A 20,008-nucleotide genomic window follows, 5' to 3' on the forward strand; every position below is an offset into this window, starting at 1 on the left:
TTTGTAATTTTTATATATTTATTATCTATGTAATATTGAATTTCAAAGTATTGAATAAAATAAAAAGAATGCAATATATTATTCACTGAAGTCGGGATAGTTTCATTTACATCAAAGCATCAGCAATTTGTCTTCTGCGGCGCTCTCCTGGTGAACCATTGCCATTTTCATTAATTGGTTCCAATGGTACAACGGCATCAAAGAAGGTTTCAGCCTCCTCCGGATCACCGATTCTAAATTTTTACAAATGTTGTGCAAGGCACAGCATATATTAATAACGGATGTTACTTTAGCAGGATCGTAGCGCATTTTTCTATCACTCAGAAGACATCTGAAACGGCATTTCAAAACTCCAATCGTACGTTCAACAACATTTCTCGCTTTCGAGTGCTTTTTATTAAAAATTGACTCCCTAGTTCCAGATTCTGCATGACGGAAAGGTGTTAATAAATAAGGGCTTAGTGGGTATCCGAGTCACCTGCAAATATTTTATTGTTTTCAATATTGATATGTATGTCAAGATTAAACTTGCGCAGTAGTCAAATATTGTGAATACCTAAATAAATAGAGTTCTGATCTCCGTTTTGATGCGCTGCCTCTAAACATGCCTTTAGAGAACTATTGTTCCATACGAACGAATCGTGTGTAGAACCAGCATATCTAGCATCCACAAAACGGATATTCATATCATGATCACAAGCCTGTAATAAAAATACAATAAAATTTTTATACCAATTTTACTGTATTAAATTCATAAAAACTCACAATCATTGCATTTATGCTAAAAAATCCTTTTCTGTTTAGATAGAGGTGTTTGTTTGTGGTAGGAGCATAAATCGCAATATGGGTTCCATCGATGCAGCCTATTACATTTGGTATTCCCGATCTTGAATAAAATTTGCTTCTTGCCTGCTGCTTTTCTTCTTCACTCATATCTACGCTTATATGGGTACGACAAATTTAATTTTCCAAAATGGGTATGATCTCTTTTAAAATAAGGGAAACTGTTGGCTGAGCAAGTCCCAACTGAGATTCATTCCCTATAGCTTGTTGGTAACTGTCATGTGCAAAAAATCTGAGCGCGGCACACAATTTTAACATCGGCGTTATGGAAGACGACATCCGACAATGAAATTTGTCTTTGATTTTATCCAGCACATACATAAATGCGCCCTTGTTTAAGCGGAAATTCGCAACAAATCTACAAATACGTGCACATTGAACAAAAACTTCTTATTATTCGTTATAATTGAACTGGATACATACACCGTGTTAGGTAGCTCTGTAGGATTAGAATTATCTCTAATAAAAGGGCGCTGTCGAAGAAGATTAGTTCGCGTTTCCATATCGTAATTATCCTCAAAATACAGATCCGCGTTAATAAACATATTTTCGAATTTCAGTTGATATAATAATAAATATTTTTAAGTATAAATGACACAAATGTCAAATTCGGATGAACGCGCTACTTTTTTCATGAATGGCAACGACATATTTTAGCGAATACGTTCATTCGCCATTCACAATGCAAATTTAGGGTATGTTCGCCAAAGCGTTCGCTTCGCCAAATAAATTCGCTTCGCAAGTGACAATACCCGTGTTAATGATTCGAAAAACACACGAAATATACATAGTAAATTAAAAATTCACCTTTCAATTTGATCACAGTATATATCATACACTGACAGACACATAAGGTTTGTTAGAAAAATGAAAATGATTATATGCCTTATATGGGAGTTGGGGTAGTTACGACCCGAAATACCACATACTATTAAAATGAAAACAAACCAATAAATATAGTAAAGTCAACTGGATGTCAAATATCCTGATATAAGTTATATTTTCTTCTAATTTTATCTATTTTCGGCACACCGTTTGAGTAAAAACGCTCAGTAATTTTCGTTGAAATAATTCAAATATTGGCCGATATATGCAGTCCAAGATCACCCGGAAGTTCGAAAATCTCTATATTAGGTATATGGGGGATAAGGGAAGTATTGACCTCATTCAACCCCTTTTTGATGCACAGAATTACTATTGTCAGGAAAAGATTTTCTCTGAATTTTAATTATATATCCACACATTGACCGCTATTTTCAATTAAAAGTCAACTATAAGTGCTGGGGGCCAAATATTCGATACCTAGGGGCTTGAATAGTTTTTCTTCGATTTGAACAATTTTTGGTCATAAAGTGACATGCACTAAAGATATTAGTCGTGCAAAATCTTATACCAAGAAAAAGAAGTACACGTGGTTGTAGTTCGATTTCGCTCATTTTCGCACTGTGACATAGGAATATGAAAAGAATGCTATGGACTAAATTTTTTGGAAATCGGTTGTTCGGTTCCCGAGAAATGTGAGTTGGATGTTCGCAAAGTATTTGCACGAGCTTTGTTCCTTCGATATCCCCATCACCTGTTAGTTGACAAATAACTTTTTATGAGCTGTCAAACAAAAGAGAATAGCGGATTTCTCGTTTCAAGTTCCTTTTGATACGGGCGGTAAGTTCAGAAAGGCGGTACGTCGGTGACTAAATAAAAATTAGTTCGCGGAGTTAGATTAGTATTTGATGGAATTCGACGCTGTAAACAGTATCAGATAATAATGTTTATTTCCTTTTATGGATATATGTTGTTGATTCCAATCTCTCATCTAATCTAGATCTTTATTATTTAATTATTCCAAAAATGCCGAACGAACGCGTCGAACATTAATTTGTATGGGAAAGTAAAATTGTCCTTTTTGCTATATTCCAAGACTTCCACGAATATTTCAAGATTCTTGAGTTTTAGCGAGACTAAAGAAACTCAATTAATTTATGTACGCATACACATATAAACTATATATAGAGATTAAATACTTTATAATATTTCCATTAGTATAACGAAAATTTCAAATAGTTTAACACTTTTTACTAGCGAGGTTTTAAACGACGTTAAGACGGTTGTGTACCTGAAGGGATGATGGCGAATGACTAGAATATTAGCGTTGGCCTGTCAAAAATTATGCCCATAGGGCCAACGTAGAAATCTGTTCTTCTCTTCGATTAACCACAAAAGATTTCCCTTCTACACCTATCAGTAAGAACTTCTTCTTTTAGTTAGTAAGAACGCCAACTAATATTTTTCAACGATACTAACGGCAATAAAGTTTGGTTGTGCCTCACAGTCCAGTAGTGCTCGAAACGGTCCGAAATTCTGACCATTTGCTTCCAGTGTTATTGATATAGTTGGTAGCAGTGCAGGCTTTGAATCTAAATTGAAAAATTGAGGTTCTTCAATCTTAAGAGTTAGTGCTTGCTGTGGGAGATGGCAAACCTCTCTCTTCGAACAAATCAAGCTGTGATGAGATGTCAAATTTAATGCTACAAACTCATCACACGCCCATAGGGGATGATCACCACCCCAGGCAATACATGGAAATCATATTTTTTCACCTCTTGTTGTACGTTCACGTTTATCACATGTGCTTCGATCATTATTGAAAGTTACCTTGGCATTTTGTGACCGCGAATTATGTACGTAGATCCGCAACATTAACTAAAGCTGCAGCTTGGTGATCTTTGAATTCTAATATTTGGTTCGCTGTGGTGGTCTCTGTTTCTTGTTGTGATCCAACATTTCATACAACATATGAACAATAATTATATCCCAAGAATGGACCGAGGTTCCTTGTGTTCGTAGTTGTCGCAACACTTCATGTGATACATTGTAAATTCGCTGAAGCTCATGACCTCGCGGTACCCCTTCTATAATTGGCAAACGAATAAACTGTCGAAAATGTTCACGGCAAATCGGATACTTGCGGTCATACAACTTATTCAGCCGATCCCAAGCCCTTATAATGTATAATTATCATCGGTAATCTGCCATTCAACTAGTGTTTGTGCAGCTCTACAGCGACTTTTTTAAGTAAGAGAATTTAAAAGCTGGTGAAACATTATAATTTTCATGTATAGCAGTAGAAATCCGATCACGAAACCCATGTTACATTGTCAATGTGCCATCAAAGCTACCGCACGTATTTGTTAAATCACGTAGGTGATAAGGCATATTTATGTACTTGTACCGACATAGGTTGTTTGTCCACTAGAGTCGGCGCTGGTGTTACTTTCTTGGCCTTAGTAGAAAACAGGGCTTGTGCTGTAAAATAGCGCAGCTCCACTAAAGCTACAATGTCGTCATATACACCGGCTTGTGTAGTGCCCTGATCCTCCGTTCCTCATGTGCATCTACAAACCGTGCGTAGAAAACTTCCACTTTTTCAGAGCGAACTTTCACTTCCTCCTGCGTAGCCTTTTCGAAATTAGCTTGTTGGCAATACTCCAAAATTCTCGAAATGGATTTTAATAAGCTGTCCAAAAGGTCTTGTCCTCCCATTCTGTTACCTCTTAACAAACGCTCATTAAAAAAAATTTAATTACGATATATGTATGTAGGAACGTCTTATCACAGGCTTTCCTTTTTCACACGTATATACATATGTGCATACTATCACCCCTATTCTGTGCACTTGACAAATTCAACGTATTTCTAATTTGTCAAAATTTAAATTTATCAAGCATTTCGTATTCTGTGTCTGAAATAAAAAGCTCTTTTCTTTATAAGTTGTTAAGATGTCAAATGCTCTTGACAGTGCTCGTTATGAAAAAATATTGTGCATCTTGTTGTGAAAATGGAAGGTATTCTATTTTTTTTTTATTTTTGTTATTATTGTTAAACAAAGATGAAAATTGTGAGAATAGGAATCGCACGCGACGATAGCAATCCATTTTCATTGAGCGAGAATACCTTCGCGCAAAATTTTCGATTAACCCGTGAAATTTGCCGCCGCCTAATTGATGAACTTGCCCGACACGATAATCAGAAAACGTCACTATCTTTAACTGTAAGGGTTATAGCAGCTTTGAGCTTCTTTGGACACGGCTCATACTAGAAATGTGTAGGTAACAACGTTAACTTGCACATGAGTCAGTCGTTCCTTTCGAGAAGTGTGCACTGTAGCAAAACTTATTGTGAAGGTGAAGGGAGGAGAAATAAAGTTTCCCAGTTCAACAGACGAAGAAACGTTTATAAAAGTGGGGCAAGTATTATTGTAATACAAATAATAATATACCAATTTAAGCTAACTTATTTGAAATATATTACAGATTTTTTAGAAAATTTGGAATAAAAAGCACAATAGGAGCAATTCACTGCACGCATATTGCTATCAATATAATTTGAATAGAAATTAGCTGTTTCTATTTACATTATTTTATTCACCACTCGTGTGGGGAAAAGATTTGCGAATTGAAGCTTTTACTTTTATCAAGATTGGCACAGAATACCAAAATATTTCTTGCTTGATAAATATTTGAGTAAATTTTCAATATTTTATTAATTGGTCCAGTGCACAGAATCTTCTTTTTAATTGGCGTAAACACCGCTTACGCGATTATAGCCGAGTTAACAAGAGCGCGCCGGTCGTTTCTTCTTTTCGCTACGTGGCGCCAATTGGATATTCCAAGCGTAGCCAGGTCCTCCTCCACCTAGTCCTTCCAACGGAGTGGAGGTCTTCCTCTTCCTCTGCTTCCCCGGCGGGTACTGCGTCGAATACTTTCAAAGCTGGAGTGTTTTCGTCCATCCGGACAACATGACGTAGCCAGCGTAGCCGCTGTCTTTTAATTCATTGAACTATGTCAATGTCGTCGTCAGCTCATCGTTCCATCGAATGCGATATTCGCCGTGTCCAATGCGCAAAGGACCATAAAACTTGCAAGTGCACAGAATAGGGGTGTATATAGTATATCAAGATAATAATGGCTGTTTTCAATTGTATATGCATATTAGCTTTTCACTCTCTCTCTCTCTCTCTCTCTCTCTCTATTGCAAGAATATATTAGAAATCTATTACATTTATAGAACTTTCACAACATGCATATATAATACGGTGTTGTTTTTGTTTTTCTTTTTTGAACTATTCATTTTTTTCAATCCCATCATGCAATTTCATTGGAAATACCCTAACACAAGTTTCCTGAAAATTTGAACCCTTAATATGAACATTAAGGTATGGACCAAGGTATGTAAAAACTTTCCATAGAAAATACAGGACAATCGTGATTTTTTCTCTTTAAATTTCTATAGCTCAGAGGCATTTTATGGAATCACTTTGACTTTAGACACATATTCCTAAAAATTGAACGCTCTACAAAAGTGCCCATTGCGACAAAGTCGAAACTCACACCAGCGAGGTAGTGCGGCGCTCTAAACCTGACTTTTCCACGAATTTCGCATTTTTTTGTATAAATTACGAATAACCGTCTTGTTTCTTTATTATTATCACTTTATTAATCAGATCATGCTGACTGATGAGTTCTCTGTTACAAACTGACCTTACATTCTAAAGCTAATGTCTTAAATAAGTCCCTGCACCTTGTCTTAGTTGTTGTGTCCCGCAACTCGTTGTTAGTAGTAGTTGTAGAGTTATTGCAGCGGATACGACACCGACACTTGCGTTGGCAGTTTGCCGCTACCGCTGTGCCTTACCCGTCAGCGTGGGAATGTGAATTCGTTGACTCAGGCCACGCGCGGACTTTGTTGTTGACAAAGTGCTGCTTATGTTAACTCCTTCCCTTCTAAATAAAGGCCGTCCACGGACTTCTTAAGATTGTTTATGACGTTCTGAAGATTCTGGGATTTGCGTCTTCTTTTTCGCTCTCGGTATAGTTTAATTAGACCGTAACAGGAAATTAGTATGACAATGCTAGTGAGACCTGATATCGTTGGTCCTATCATAGTCCTCCCTTCGATTTTCCCGATAAAACGTAGGTTTTCCATACTTATCTTGTGAAAGTATGGAAGACTCAAAATCTCTTGATGACTGGTGATATTGAGGAGCGCCGTCGTTGCTGATCCTGGTAATTTTTTAAACATGCCGTTTAAGTTTTTGAAGTAGGATCCATTAATTTGAATCTCATTTTCGAAGGAAAGTAAATAAGTTCCCTTTATGGTCTTCTCGGTGTCTGCGGTAGTCTTGACTAAAGCGGTATTATCGTATGATGATTATGCCATCATCGACCACCATAATTGGTTCAAGGTGGCAAGGGTGAGTGCTGCAGTGGGCAACACTACCAGAATGAAGCTGCTGCGCGCACGTTGGATGTTGTAATTTTTTGCAAAACGTTGATGTGAACGTTGCGCTGCAATTTCCAATCGCCAAAATTTGATTATGACAATCGGCAACATTGTTGTCATTCCCAAGGTGCAGGATTGTTCTGTTGTGTTGGACAGGAAAGATAATAATTTTCTTACAGACTAGTACTGGCTTGGGATATTCGATAATAAAATGTAGAAGATAACCGTCTAATAGAACCTTAATATATGATACCTCCATTAAATCAGTGATAGTTGTGTTTGTAGAGTGCATTTCAATAATGTTTTTTATATCATTTGAGTTTAACAACATGGGACTTATTATCCCTATCTTTGCAAGGGTAGTAGTTGAAATTAAAGTTTCAATTTCATTTATAATGATCCTATTTCTTGCAAGCAACATTTCATACAAGTGACCAGTGTCGATGTGTTAGGTTGTCCTTGTGGACAAAAGGATAAAAGGGAGGGTGCCCTTTTATGAGAACCGTGGTTGCCAAGTCTGCTTCAACTTTCTCCTCAACATATAAAGGGGATAATTTATTTCCGAGTCGTCTGTTAGTCTTTACCAATACTCTTTCCCCCACGTCGAATACTCTATTCCGTCTGGAGGGGTTATTCCTATCCATTTGTGCTTGTTGAGCCTTCATTATTTTCATGGTTATCTCATTCCTCAGTTCGGGTGGGTTGGCGTGAAGTATTTCGATTGGTTTCATATTGGTCACCGAGTGAATCGTTCGATTGTATTCAGTTGTTGCCATTAATATGAGGTCTGTCGTCTCGTTAATTTTCCTGTCCAGTTTCAAACATCTGGCTATCTTCAAAAGTGTACTATGGAGGCGTTCAACCTGCCCGTTCGACGTGCTATGAAGGGGTGGTGCGTTTACGATGTCTACACCAAAACTATTCTTCAACAATGTGGTTATCGTTTCAGAATTTAGAGAAGCTTCATTATCACAATAAATTGTTTTTGTGTTTGGAAATATATTCATTAACTGAATGATTGGGACCTTTACATCCACAATTGTTCGAGAAGGTATAGGCTGCACCACCGCAAATTTTGAGAATTTGTCCAGACAGGTAAGAAAGTATCTGTTATCTGTCGAAAAGATATCAATGTGCAACATATCCCCGGTATAGGAGGGGATTGGAGCTACACCATGTTCCTGCTTACGTGGGTGTCTGTCGTATTTGGCCTTACCACAGATCCTAAAAATCGCGAAAACTTCATTCGCCAAATTTGTCATCTTTGGGAAATAGTAATCGCAGAGGATTTGTTTAATAATCCGTCTTAAAGTCATGTCTGCTTCGTCTAAAACGATTTGGTTTCGGAAGCAATTTAATGGTTTCTCAGTTCCTTCTATCGTATAGGATAGTGACATTTCGCTGTGGACTGTAGCCAAATCTGATTGGGCATCCTCCTCTAGAGCGTGGATGTTCTGTCGTGATAGCGCGTCAGCAACATGATTTTCCATGCCCGGTTTTTAAAAAGATTTTAGCGTTGTGCTCGTCGATAAGCGCTTTCCAGCGTTTAATTTTGACATTTGGGTTTCGGTCTGAAACCGCAAACGTAAGTGGCTGACGGTCTGTAAAAATGTTTAAATTTTTTACGCCATAGAGATAGATGCTAAGGTTTTTTAGGGCCCAGAATATGGCAAGTAACTCGCGTTCGTTAGTTGCGAAGTTTTGCTCACGATCTTTCAAAGTCCTTGAAATAAAGGTGATTGGCCTATTGTCTTGTGACAGTACTGCCCCTATACCCAAAGATGAAGCGTCTGTCGTTAGATCAAATGGCTTCCTGAAGTCTGGGTAGAGTAACATAACATCCTTCGATGTAAGGACTTCCTTCAATTTGTTAAAAGCAAGTGATTGTTTTTCGTCTAATTCCACTTTAATCTTTTTCGATTGTGTGGCGCTAACCTTGCCGTTTTCTCCTTTCAAAATATCTGTTAAAGGCTTTGTTATTGCCGCAAAGTCCTTAATAAAGCAACGATAGTAGCTTGCTAAACCTAGAAAGGATCTGACATTGAAAAGAGTGGCGGGTTTCTCGTAGTTATGTATAGCATCTACTTTGCTGCGGCTCGTTTTAATGCCTCACCTAGGCACAACAAAGCCTAAGTATTCAACGCTTTCTTTAAAAAATTGTGATTTCTCGCGCGAAATTCTCATATTAGCTTCATGTAACCTCTTTAACACCCACTCGATATGCTCGACATGTTTTTCTTCGGTTTCTGAAAAGATAATAACGTCATCGACGTAAACGTAACAGGACTTTCCTATTTGTTCTCTCAATACGTCGTCGATAGCTCTTTGAAAAATGCTGGGCGCATTCTTCAAACCAAAAGGAAGCCTGTATAATTCGTATTTTCCGTTGCCTACCGAGAAAGCGGTCTTTTCCCTATCGGATTCTGCGAGAGCTATTTGGTGGAAGCCCGATTTTAGGTCGAGTGTTGTGAAATACTTGGCCTTTCCTAGATTTGATAGTATTACGGTTACATTGGGGATGGGATATTTGTCATCGATGGTTTTTTCGTTTAATTTTCTGAAGTCTATTACAAGACGTTTCTTCACATTGCCTGGTTCGTCCATTCCTTTTTTATCTACAACCCATATTGGGTTGTTGTATGGTGACCTAGACGGTCGGATAATACCATTTTTTTAGTAAATCGCGAATTTCAGTATTCACGAATTCCGCTACACCCATTGTATAAGGGTATAGCTTAGAATACACCGGATCGTCACTTTCGGTGCGAATAGTGGCGACAATATTTGTGTTAAATGGTAGGGCCTCATTAGGATCAGAAAAAAACGCATAATAAATTTTTCACCATTTTCTGAAATTTGCCCCTTACAACCTCGGGGACTGCTATGTCCTCTACTCGTGGGAAATTCACATTTGCACACTTTAAAAACTTTATTTCTTCTGAGCCATTATTAGTTATTATTTTTTTTTATTTTAGATCTATTGTTGCGTTTGTTTGCGTTAGCAAATCCAGACCTACTATTCCGTCGAACGTTGAAAGAGACGTTAGCATAAAAAAGGTACTGTTTGTGTCGAAAAGGCTTACCGTGCATTTTTCTTTAATGTGAATAAAGCCATGGATTGACTTTACCAAGAAAGAATTTTCGAAAGGTGCTATGTGCTTAAGCACTTTTAGAGGCTTTATATAGTTCCTTGATGCCCCCGTATCAATCAATAATGTTAGTTTTCTCCCTGCAATTGTTCTTTCAATGAACGGTAGCAAGGAGTCCTGTCTAAAAAATTTAACTGGTTAGGTTCAGTAAGGTCGTCTTCGATTGATGAGGCCTCTGAGTTTGCTACCTCATGATACGTCGTATCTTCTTGATTAGAAGTAGAATTTACGTTTGGCAGGTAGTTAACCCGTTGTTGTTTTGGTCCTGTGAATTTTGCAGAACCATTACTTGGTCTCTTCACTGTCTGTCCGTATTTTTGATTTTGATTATTAGGATATCGAGATGAGTATCCACTATTTTTCTGTTGTGCTGTAGGTTCTCTGAAGCGTTGCGAGGTTTCAACGTCCATTGGCTGTACTGGCTCTAGTTTCGGCGGAGTCCTGCTGTTGAAGTCCCGCGTTCTGTTAAAATGGGGATTTTTCGCAAGATACGTGTCATTTGTCTGATGTCTACTACTTGTGCCTTTTTGCCTAGATTGCTCTATATTTAGCCTTTGGGCTTTGTCTTCCAGGCTCCTGGCATATGTGCTTGCGAACTGGTATCGCTCATGGTTAGATTCCACCTCCTGTGCTAACGCTAGAGCCGAAGGTAGATCTTTAGGCCGGGCTGAGAATAACACATCACTAAGGGGTTTCTTAGTCTCTGAAATAAATACGCGTAATGCATCCATTCTGTATTTTTCGTTTAGTGATGCAGCAATTGATTTTTCGTAAGTCATTATCGTTGTGTTAGTTAAAAGGGTTAACTTTTTCTCTACCTCGTCGTAATATTGTAGTAGTGACAAACTTCCTTGGCGGAGAGTTGACATCTCCTGTTCGATCAAGTAATTTGGTCGTTTGTCGGAATAACTAAAATCGAGTCGATTAATTATGGCCTTAAAATTTATAACGGTATTAAATGAGGCAAGAACCATGTCGGCCGGGCCTTTAACTTTATTCCTAATGATGGCAACAGCCTGATAATGTTTGCTGCTACCCTCATAGTCTTCAAAAACTTTGTAGGCGGTGTGTGCCGCCTGCCGCCACGATACATAATTCGCCTGCTTACCGTCGAAGTCCGGTAAGGACTTTACAATATCAAGTGGCTCCTCACATCTAATCCCGAGTACAATTTCTGTTTCCCTATATGTTTCTATGTTCGGTGTGTCGATTTTAACGTCATTTAGTCGTTGATTAATACTTGCAAGCTTTTGTTCGAAATTTTCTCTTTGAGTGGCAAGTGCACTACAAACTGCACTTTCCACTAATGCCCTTAATTGGTCTGGTTCCAGCGCCATTTCTTGTCTTTTGTCCGCCACTCTATATTCTGTCCACCAATTTTCTGTATTATCCCAATTGTTGCACTGTCCTTACTAACTTCTATTCCGTTAAGGCTCTCAAATATTTTGTCCAGGTCCTGATCACTCATGAGCTTGAAGTAAAACCGATACCAATAAGCTGGCCTGCGCAAAATTTATTTCGCAAAAACTCGTGCAAAGGCTTACAGTTATATTTAACACAAGCTTTCTTTTTTAGCTACTTTTTTTATTAGAGCAATTCAACAAACTATATTTTTTGCACTCTACTTACATATTTTTGAATCTTAATTCTATTGTTTATTTTTTTGTAGAAATTTTCGATCCCGTTTGGTCCGTGATTCCTTTTTTTGTGACGTCTCGTCCTTGATGGGTCCGTACAATTATTCCCGAATAGTTTTTTTTACTATTTTTTATCGAGCATTTTATTTCCGAATAGTTTTTACTATTTTTTATCGAACTTTAATTTATTCCCATATAGTTGGGCGCCAATTACGAATAACCGTCTTGTTTCTTTATTATTATTATCACTTTATTAATCAGATCATGCTGTCTGATGAGTTCTCTGTTACAAACTGACCTTACATTCTAAAGCTAATGTCTTAAATAAGTCCCTGCACCTTGTCTTAGTTGTTGTGTCCCGCAACTCGTTGTTAGTAGCAGTTGTAGAGTTATTGCAGCGGATACGACACCGACGCTTGCGTTGCCAGTTTGCCGCTACCGATGTGCCTTACCCGTCAGCGTGGGAATGTGAATTCGTTGACTCAGGCCACGCGCGGACTTTGTTGTTGACAAAGTGCTGCTTATGTTAACTGCTAGCTGCCAGCGTGAGAATGTGGATTCGCTGACTCAGGCCACGCGCGGACTTTATTGTTGACAAAGGGCAGTTCATGTTAACTTATACATATATCTCGCTGTGTTGTGGCGGTAGAAGCGGTGTTGGCTAATCATTTACATTGCGCTCTCATAAGACAGGTCGTATTAGCTGATTCGGGCTGCGGTTTTGCAGTGCTCGCTAAGTGAGCTATAAATCTTTTACATCCTGAACATTAAAAAATAATTAAAGAAAAACAATACAAGGGTTTTTTACATTGCGGAAAATAGCAAATAACCCAACGACATTTATTCGTTCATACCTCGGATATTGTCATTACGATGATGCCAAATCGCAACAATTCAGCAAAATCGTAACACATATACTAACATTTCGAGATATTTAGTGTACTAAATATTCGCATACGGGTTCAGATCGTGTTAAGCAAACTTTACTCTATCATAGCATATTTCTAAACGCACCCAACACAACATCTAAACGCCACCATAATGTGATATTTATACAGCGATCGATTCGTTCGTGAATCGCGATTTAGTGAAGCTGGTCGTGTGAAAATCTTTTAATGTTTTGTTGAAAAGGGAATACGGAACCTGCAAGAAATTGCAAGAATCGTGAATTAAAATAATTTTTATTACCAACATTTTTAAAATGTTTGATATCACTACAACTAATTTTAAATTGATAATTTAAAAACAAATCACATAGAAATTAATAATAATATTAATACATTCATATGTGGTTTATAATGAATTCCTTTATATTTCAGCTTCCAGCTAAATCATGTGGTTTACATAATAATCGACTAGAGACTCGCTCACATGTGCATTATGTGCCTTTTGTAGTGGGCATCTATCTGACTCCTTTTTTTTTGGCGACTGTATCCACCCTCAGGTCTTAATGAATATCAGCATTTCTGCAGTACAATGCCTCTTAGCACCTTGTTTCGAAAACGTTGTATAATATTAATACTGCTATCATTGGTACATCCCCACAGTTGCGCACCATATGATCATACCGGCTTGATTATTTGTTTATAAAGAAGTAATTTGTTGTGTATGGACAGGTTTGACCTTGCCCAATTAGCCATTTCATTTTCGACAATTTCAGATTAAGTTCAATCCTTTTTATTTTAATAAGCTCCTTCCAACGTAACCTAGCATCGAACGTGATTCCAAGATATTTGGCTGTATTTGCATATGATATGCAGACATCTATAATACTTATCGGTTGTTAAGTGATTCTTTTGTTTGTAAAATTTACATGATACAATTTACCACCGTTTAGTTTTATTCTTCATTTTTTAGTCCAACTTACTTCAGAGTTGATTGCATGTTGCAGGTTTAACGTAGCTCTTTCTGCTGTTTTTTCGACGCATTGTTTGCGGTGTCATTAGCAAAAGTGGCAGTCATACTATTTGGTGCTAACGGTAAGTGTCCTGTAATATATAAAAGTGAACCTAAGATACTTCCCTGAGAAACTCCTGCTTCAATTTCTTTTTGTTTGGAGAATTCATTTCCTTGTTTTACACGGAAAATTCTCACGGTGATATACCATTATAGAATAGCACAATACCCAATCGGGAGACATGATTTTAGTTTTTGCATAAGGCCTTCGTGCCACACCTTTTCGAACGTTTGCACAACGTCAAGGAATACAGCTGAGCATACATTTCCCTCCTCCATGGATTCTTCTATTTCGGATGTTATTCTACTAATTTGTTCTATTGTTGAATGCTTGTTTCTAAAACTGAATTGTTGTGATGAGATTAACTGCTTTTCGCAGATTATAAATTGTATCAAATTAATTTTTCAAAAAGTTTTGAGATTTGTGGAAGTAGTGAAATTGATCTATATGACGAGACTACAAGAGGATCCTTTCCTGGCTTAGGAACCATAACAACTTCGTCAACTTTCCATAGGCTTGGAAAATGTGTGAGACAGATTGCTGTATTGAAAAGATAGATGAACTTCAGTAAACTTTTGGATGGTAACTGCTTAAACACTTAAGCTGTAATTAGATCAAAACCAGCTGCTTTCTTAACTTTAAACTCTTTAATTTACTTTTAATTTCACAAATGGTGATTGCTGGGATTGTTGAACGATCCTGTTGAATACGACTGAGGAACGCGAATTCACTTTTCTCATTTTGACGAAAGGTTTCAGCTAGGTGTTTTGAAAATGCATTGGCTTTATCACAATCACTTCTAGCCCATGTATTGGAAGCAATCTTAAGATGGTGCAACCGTGGTGACGGTTCAGATACTTTGTAGTTTTCTAAAGTGTGTAATAATTTTTTTGTCAGCGGATAGATATTAATTGACTCATTTTTAATATGAGCGATTTCTCATTTTAATTCAACTGTTGTGCTATTAAGGTTGCCATTTCCGACGTAACTTTCTCTTCTTACTTAGGAGATTTTTTATTTCTTTAGGGTATTTTGAACCTATAATTTTCCGCTTTGTCTCCGGAGTATTATCCCAAACTGCTTGTTGAATTTCTTTCGTAAATGTGTCAACATTTAACTCAAGTTGTTTAATTGTTATAATTTTCGGACACTTTATTTTAGTCTTTAGTATTCCTTTTTCATCCCATGTCATAACTCGGAGAGCACCATTCATGACTTAGATTTTGTTTTATTTTTAATTTTTTCGAGGTTATCTAAACGACTGCAGAGATCGATATTGAATTTTTCTTGTTTATTTAACATGTCAAGGATTTGAGTTTGTAACTGTCGCCATCACATCAGACTTAGGACGTCAGTTCGGATTCAACAATTACTACAGCTGTTGGGTACACGTCATTTTCGAACCGCGCCTTACCAGCCCCAAGCGTACTTTAAAAGCAGCACTTCTATGTTATAACACTAGTCAGTGGACTTCATATTTAACACTTATTTTATTGAGCTTACGATCCACATACAAAAACGACTTGGGTGCAGCACCAACCGATTAGATTATGCCGAGAACCTGCGACTACCTTCAGAAGTTTTCATCGATAGAAAACCAACATACAGCGAATCTGATATGGTCAAACAACTTCGTTGATGTATGCGAGATCTGCGACCAGTTGATACCACTTGTCACGTGAAACAAAATGTATTCGTCCACTCCGGGTTAAAAACCTGCCAACAAGTTTTTATCCGAGATGATCTAGTGCGACCATCGCTATCGCCTCCATACAAAAGACCATACAAAATTTTATAACTCAACGAAAAAAAATTATTATGAATGATGAAAATCATAGTTTTGCAGGAAATTTACTGCTCTATAAAAATGGTCTCTTATGATTCTTCGATTAAATTAAGCGTTTACGAGACATTCATCGTCAAACATCAATGCATATTAAGGTGGATCAAAAAAAAAATTTTTTTTTTTCGTTTGGTACTCTGAAAAATAGGTTCCTAGACACCTCTAAGAAAACCTCTCTAAAAACCTATGAGTTTCATCATTCATAATGATTTTTTCCATCGAGTTATAAAATTCATAAGAAATAAAAACTTTTCCCAAAAATAATCAAACTTTACTGTTAATATCTTTTAAACGTTTGGGTTTACGAAAAAATCATGGTAGACCTTTTTTGTAGAGCATTCAATTTCCTACAAAATCTAAGGAAGAAGATATTTTTTCAAGTAGTTGGAAGCGAGATATAAATTTTTCTGTCTGATAATAAGAAAACATAGAAAACTGTATGTAGGAGGACCTTTCCGTTACAATTAAAAGCTTATGTTTGGAGAGGCTTTCTTAGAGGTGTCTAGGAACCTATTTCTCCGAGTACCAAACGAAAAAAAAAAAAATTTTTTAATCACTCTAATATACATATCTGGGGTCGAATCGTTACATCCGTGCACGGATCGGCAAACATACGAAAGAAAATTACGTGATACGTCAATCGTATGCAGTGATTGGCATTATGACATACGATAGCATACGGATCGTAATGTATTTTCAATTCACAATAGTTTTTAAATTCCACATTGCTTTGGATCGTATTTTTAGGTCACAATAGATGTGGAACTGTCAAAACTTTTGCGAAATTTTCAATAAACTAAAAAAAGCTAATTAAATATCCAACTTTGTTGTTTTTATTTAATCTCAAGTGAAAGTGATGGGGATAAAAAAATAGTGCGGAGATAGCTAAGAGATCGTAGCAATAGCGTAGGTATAAAAAAAAGGTATTAGAAAATCCTCATTAACAAAATTTTCTTTGTAGCTTATTGTTGAACAAAGCATTTGAATCTTAAAAAGACGGTGGAGAATTTTAGGATATGGCAAGAGGGAAAGGTATCACCCCACAAAAGTGGAAGATTTACTAACGTTTGTGAGACATTACAGAAAATCTGCATAAAATTTACAATAAGTTACGACCCTCAAAATTGCGATTCTTATCACACACAAGAAATGGGCACCGGTGTAGCGAACCGCCTCACCGCAATCGACCAAACGATAAGAGACCAAATATTGTATACTTTAATAAATTTAATTCAAATATGTATGTGGGATTGCAACCATGATCTGCGCACGCATGCAACTCTAAACGTACACCCTGACTGAACGGACTCAACGAATAATGACCTGACCTGCGCACGCATGCAACCCTAAACATACACCCTGAATAAACGAACTCAACGAATAGCAATGAACGCCGACAGCGACAGTTGCAAAAGGCGTCACTCGATTAATAACAGGCGACCGACACAGACGTTTTCCTCCCGCTTAATTTTATCAATTTTTGTTCTAAACTGTTTAAAGAAATAGAAAACCCGATTTGTGAAATAAATGAAAGTGTTTAAAGTAAAATCGAAGATTGTGAAAAAGAAATTGTAAAACTTAAACTGAATACGATTTTTATGAAATAAAATGTGTTAAATGAACTAAAAGGTGTTTCTTTTATCACTAAATAAAAGAGAAGTCCTACAAAAGTGGTGCCATAAGTGGGATGCAAATCCCTTCGCGTGTGGAAAGTGGCAGAAGTGCCGAGTAATTCGAAATTCGAATTTTGTGAACTATAAAAAAGATTGTTCGAGTGAACGAGGGGCGGCCTCGATTGTACTGTTTTTTGATAAATAACGTTCTGGCAAGTGGCAGAAGTGTCGGTTAATTTGGACTTCATGTAAAGTGACCGGTGTCGACCGTTAAGGGCACCGTTAACTTATAAGACCGCACGAAGAATTTGTAAAAGAGTACAGTGCCAGGTACTCTAATATTTGCGTAAAGTGACTGGGGTTGACCATTAAGCGCACCATTAACTTTTAAGCAAAGTGCACAAACAGACTTGTTGTTGTCATAAAGAACGTTCGAGAATTTTGTAAAAGGGTACAGTGTCGGGTACTCTTAGTTTGGCGTGGCGTGACCGGTGTCTCCGTTAAGGGCACCGTTAGCTCAAGCCGTTGTGACGCCGATTCGGCGTTGTTAAGCGCAGTCGAAAGTAAGCAGCAATGTCTTCAGTTGGCGAGAGCGTCGAAATAGCCTGAGAGGCAAGTGTTTGTCGAAACAGATTTTGTGAACGCAGAGAGTGAGCAGTTTAAGTAAGCAGCATTGTCTTCAGTTGACGAGAGCGTCGAAATAGACTGAGAGGCAAGTGTTTGGCGAAACAGATTTTGTGAACGCAGAGAGTGAGCAGTTTAAGTAAGCAGCATTGTCTTCAGTTGGCGAGAGCGTCGAAATAGACTGGGAGCTTTCTGGCAGAAAGTAAGCAGAGTAAGCAGCATTGGTACAGTTGGCGAAAGCGTCGAAATAAACTGTGTTTGCAATTGAGTCAATATATGCTGAGTGTATGCGGGTGAGAACACGAGTGAGCGGAGCGAAGCAGTTTAGCGTATGTATGTAGAGAACAAGCGTATAACAGGTACGTGTTAAACATTAACTAATTAGAATCTATGCGCAAAGTTATCGATAAGATTGTACGATTTTTTTTTGTATCGATGGCCTATAAGAAAATTATAAATCAAATTGTAAGTTAATTCAAAGGAGCTTTGAATTAAACAAAAATTGAACTAAGTTTCAAAAGATAAATTTTTAAAATTAATTGTCTTAAAGTTAAATCATAAGAATTAACTTTGTATTCAGCCATTGTGTGTAAATCCGTGCAACTGCGGACTCTACAGAAAGCCACCTATTTTGGCAAGACTGAACAATTTTTAAAGGGTCATGACCATCGTTTATTAGTTTGTATAGTTCTTTATAGGCAGCTTGCCTTGATGAAGAACGGCTGAACCAATCATATGTTTCTTTAATAATGAATTCGAGATTCCTGGGTAAGAACTCCTTTGCAGCGCACCAAAACTAGACTCGGTAGTTCTCTTTTCAGTTTGGCATACACACCGTTATTAACTCCAACGATGACTGCAGCATTGTCAGTTCCAATGCCCATTAAATGTTTTAGGGGTATACCGAATCGTCCGAGTGATGCTTTTAAGGCGGCAACAATGCCGTCTGCATCACACTCGTAGAGCATTGGGATATCTAAATATGTAGGTATAATTTTTTTGTGAGTGCAGCTGTAATATACATATGTATAATAACAATTTCCAAATATTTATGAACTGCGATACGGTTGATTCGTCAATCAATAAACTATAGGATTGATCTTTCAAATCTTCTGTCAAATTTTGTGAAAAATGAGGAACTAGAACGTTTTTAATAATTTAGGTACATTTAGTCCTATGCAGGTGAATTTTGTCATCCTCCTTGTGCGTGTGATTAATCACGTCTCCCAAATGATCCACTACACGAATACTAGTATGTACCGCTGTATATAATGTTAGCCTGGCTTTTTCTTTTTTTTTCCCATGCTTGTTACTTCAATAATTAATATTCGCCTGCAAAGGTCTTTCCTGTATACACTTAACATAAAGCTGAATTCGTATAAAATTTACGTACCTTTGAATTATGCAGGTGCTTTTTAGATAATCCATGATTCTTTAAATCTCCAAAATGATTTCTTAATAATGTACCACATAATTTACACTTTGCTACTGGACCGGCAGTGCTTTCCACTACTTGCAACCAGACCTTCAGTTCTGGTACACGTAACCAAAAATCACGAAACTTTTGGGTGTACTGTGGCTTAGGCATAATTAATTAAATACCTACAATGCAATCAGGGGGCCTATTCTGTAACTCGATTCGAAAAAAAATTTACTCGAATTCGGATTTTTTATATTCTGTAACTTGATTTTCGGATTTTCAAGCCAATTTTCGAATAAAATATTCGTTAGTTTTTGAGTTGTAGAAAGCAAAAACGAAAATTGTACGTATTTATTCTGGCACAGGGTGGTACAACTTTCGGATAATTATAAAGTAGATCCGAATTTCGAATAGAATACATTTTCGAATAGAGATACAGAATAGGGCCCCAGTTTTCATTCAAGTAAGATTAAGAAGTACGTATCCTCTATCAAAACAATTGCAAACTGTACTGTACTGTTGGTTTAGTTTACTTTACTCACTGAACTGAACTGATCAACTGGTCTGACTGAGTACATTTTTAAATAAAATAACCAATAGGAGGTACTTTTCGCGAATCAAATCAAACTTAATATAACCCAAT

The 20,008-nt window shown here is 37.2% G+C and overlaps 1 protein-coding gene across 1 annotated transcript; it reads right to left on the minus strand.

The window, feature by feature from the left end:
- Window positions 1–539: 539 nt before the first annotated feature.
- On the minus strand, window positions 540–952 carry LOC120781818 (putative nuclease HARBI1). Its single transcript, XM_040114038.1, has 2 exons — window positions 766–952; window positions 540–701 (listed from the first exon to the last, which is right to left on the minus strand). The coding sequence occupies exons 1-2, from the start codon at window positions 931–933 to the stop codon at window positions 540–542; spliced, it is 330 nt and encodes a 109-aa protein (XP_039969972.1). The 5' UTR covers window positions 934–952.
- Between the last annotated feature and the right edge of the window lie 19,056 nt (window positions 953–20,008).

This window comes from Bactrocera tryoni, unplaced genomic scaffold, assembly GCF_016617805.1.
Source record: "Bactrocera tryoni isolate S06 unplaced genomic scaffold, CSIRO_BtryS06_freeze2 scaffold_7, whole genome shotgun sequence".
NCBI classification, from domain to species: domain Eukaryota; kingdom Metazoa; phylum Arthropoda; class Insecta; order Diptera; family Tephritidae; genus Bactrocera; species Bactrocera tryoni.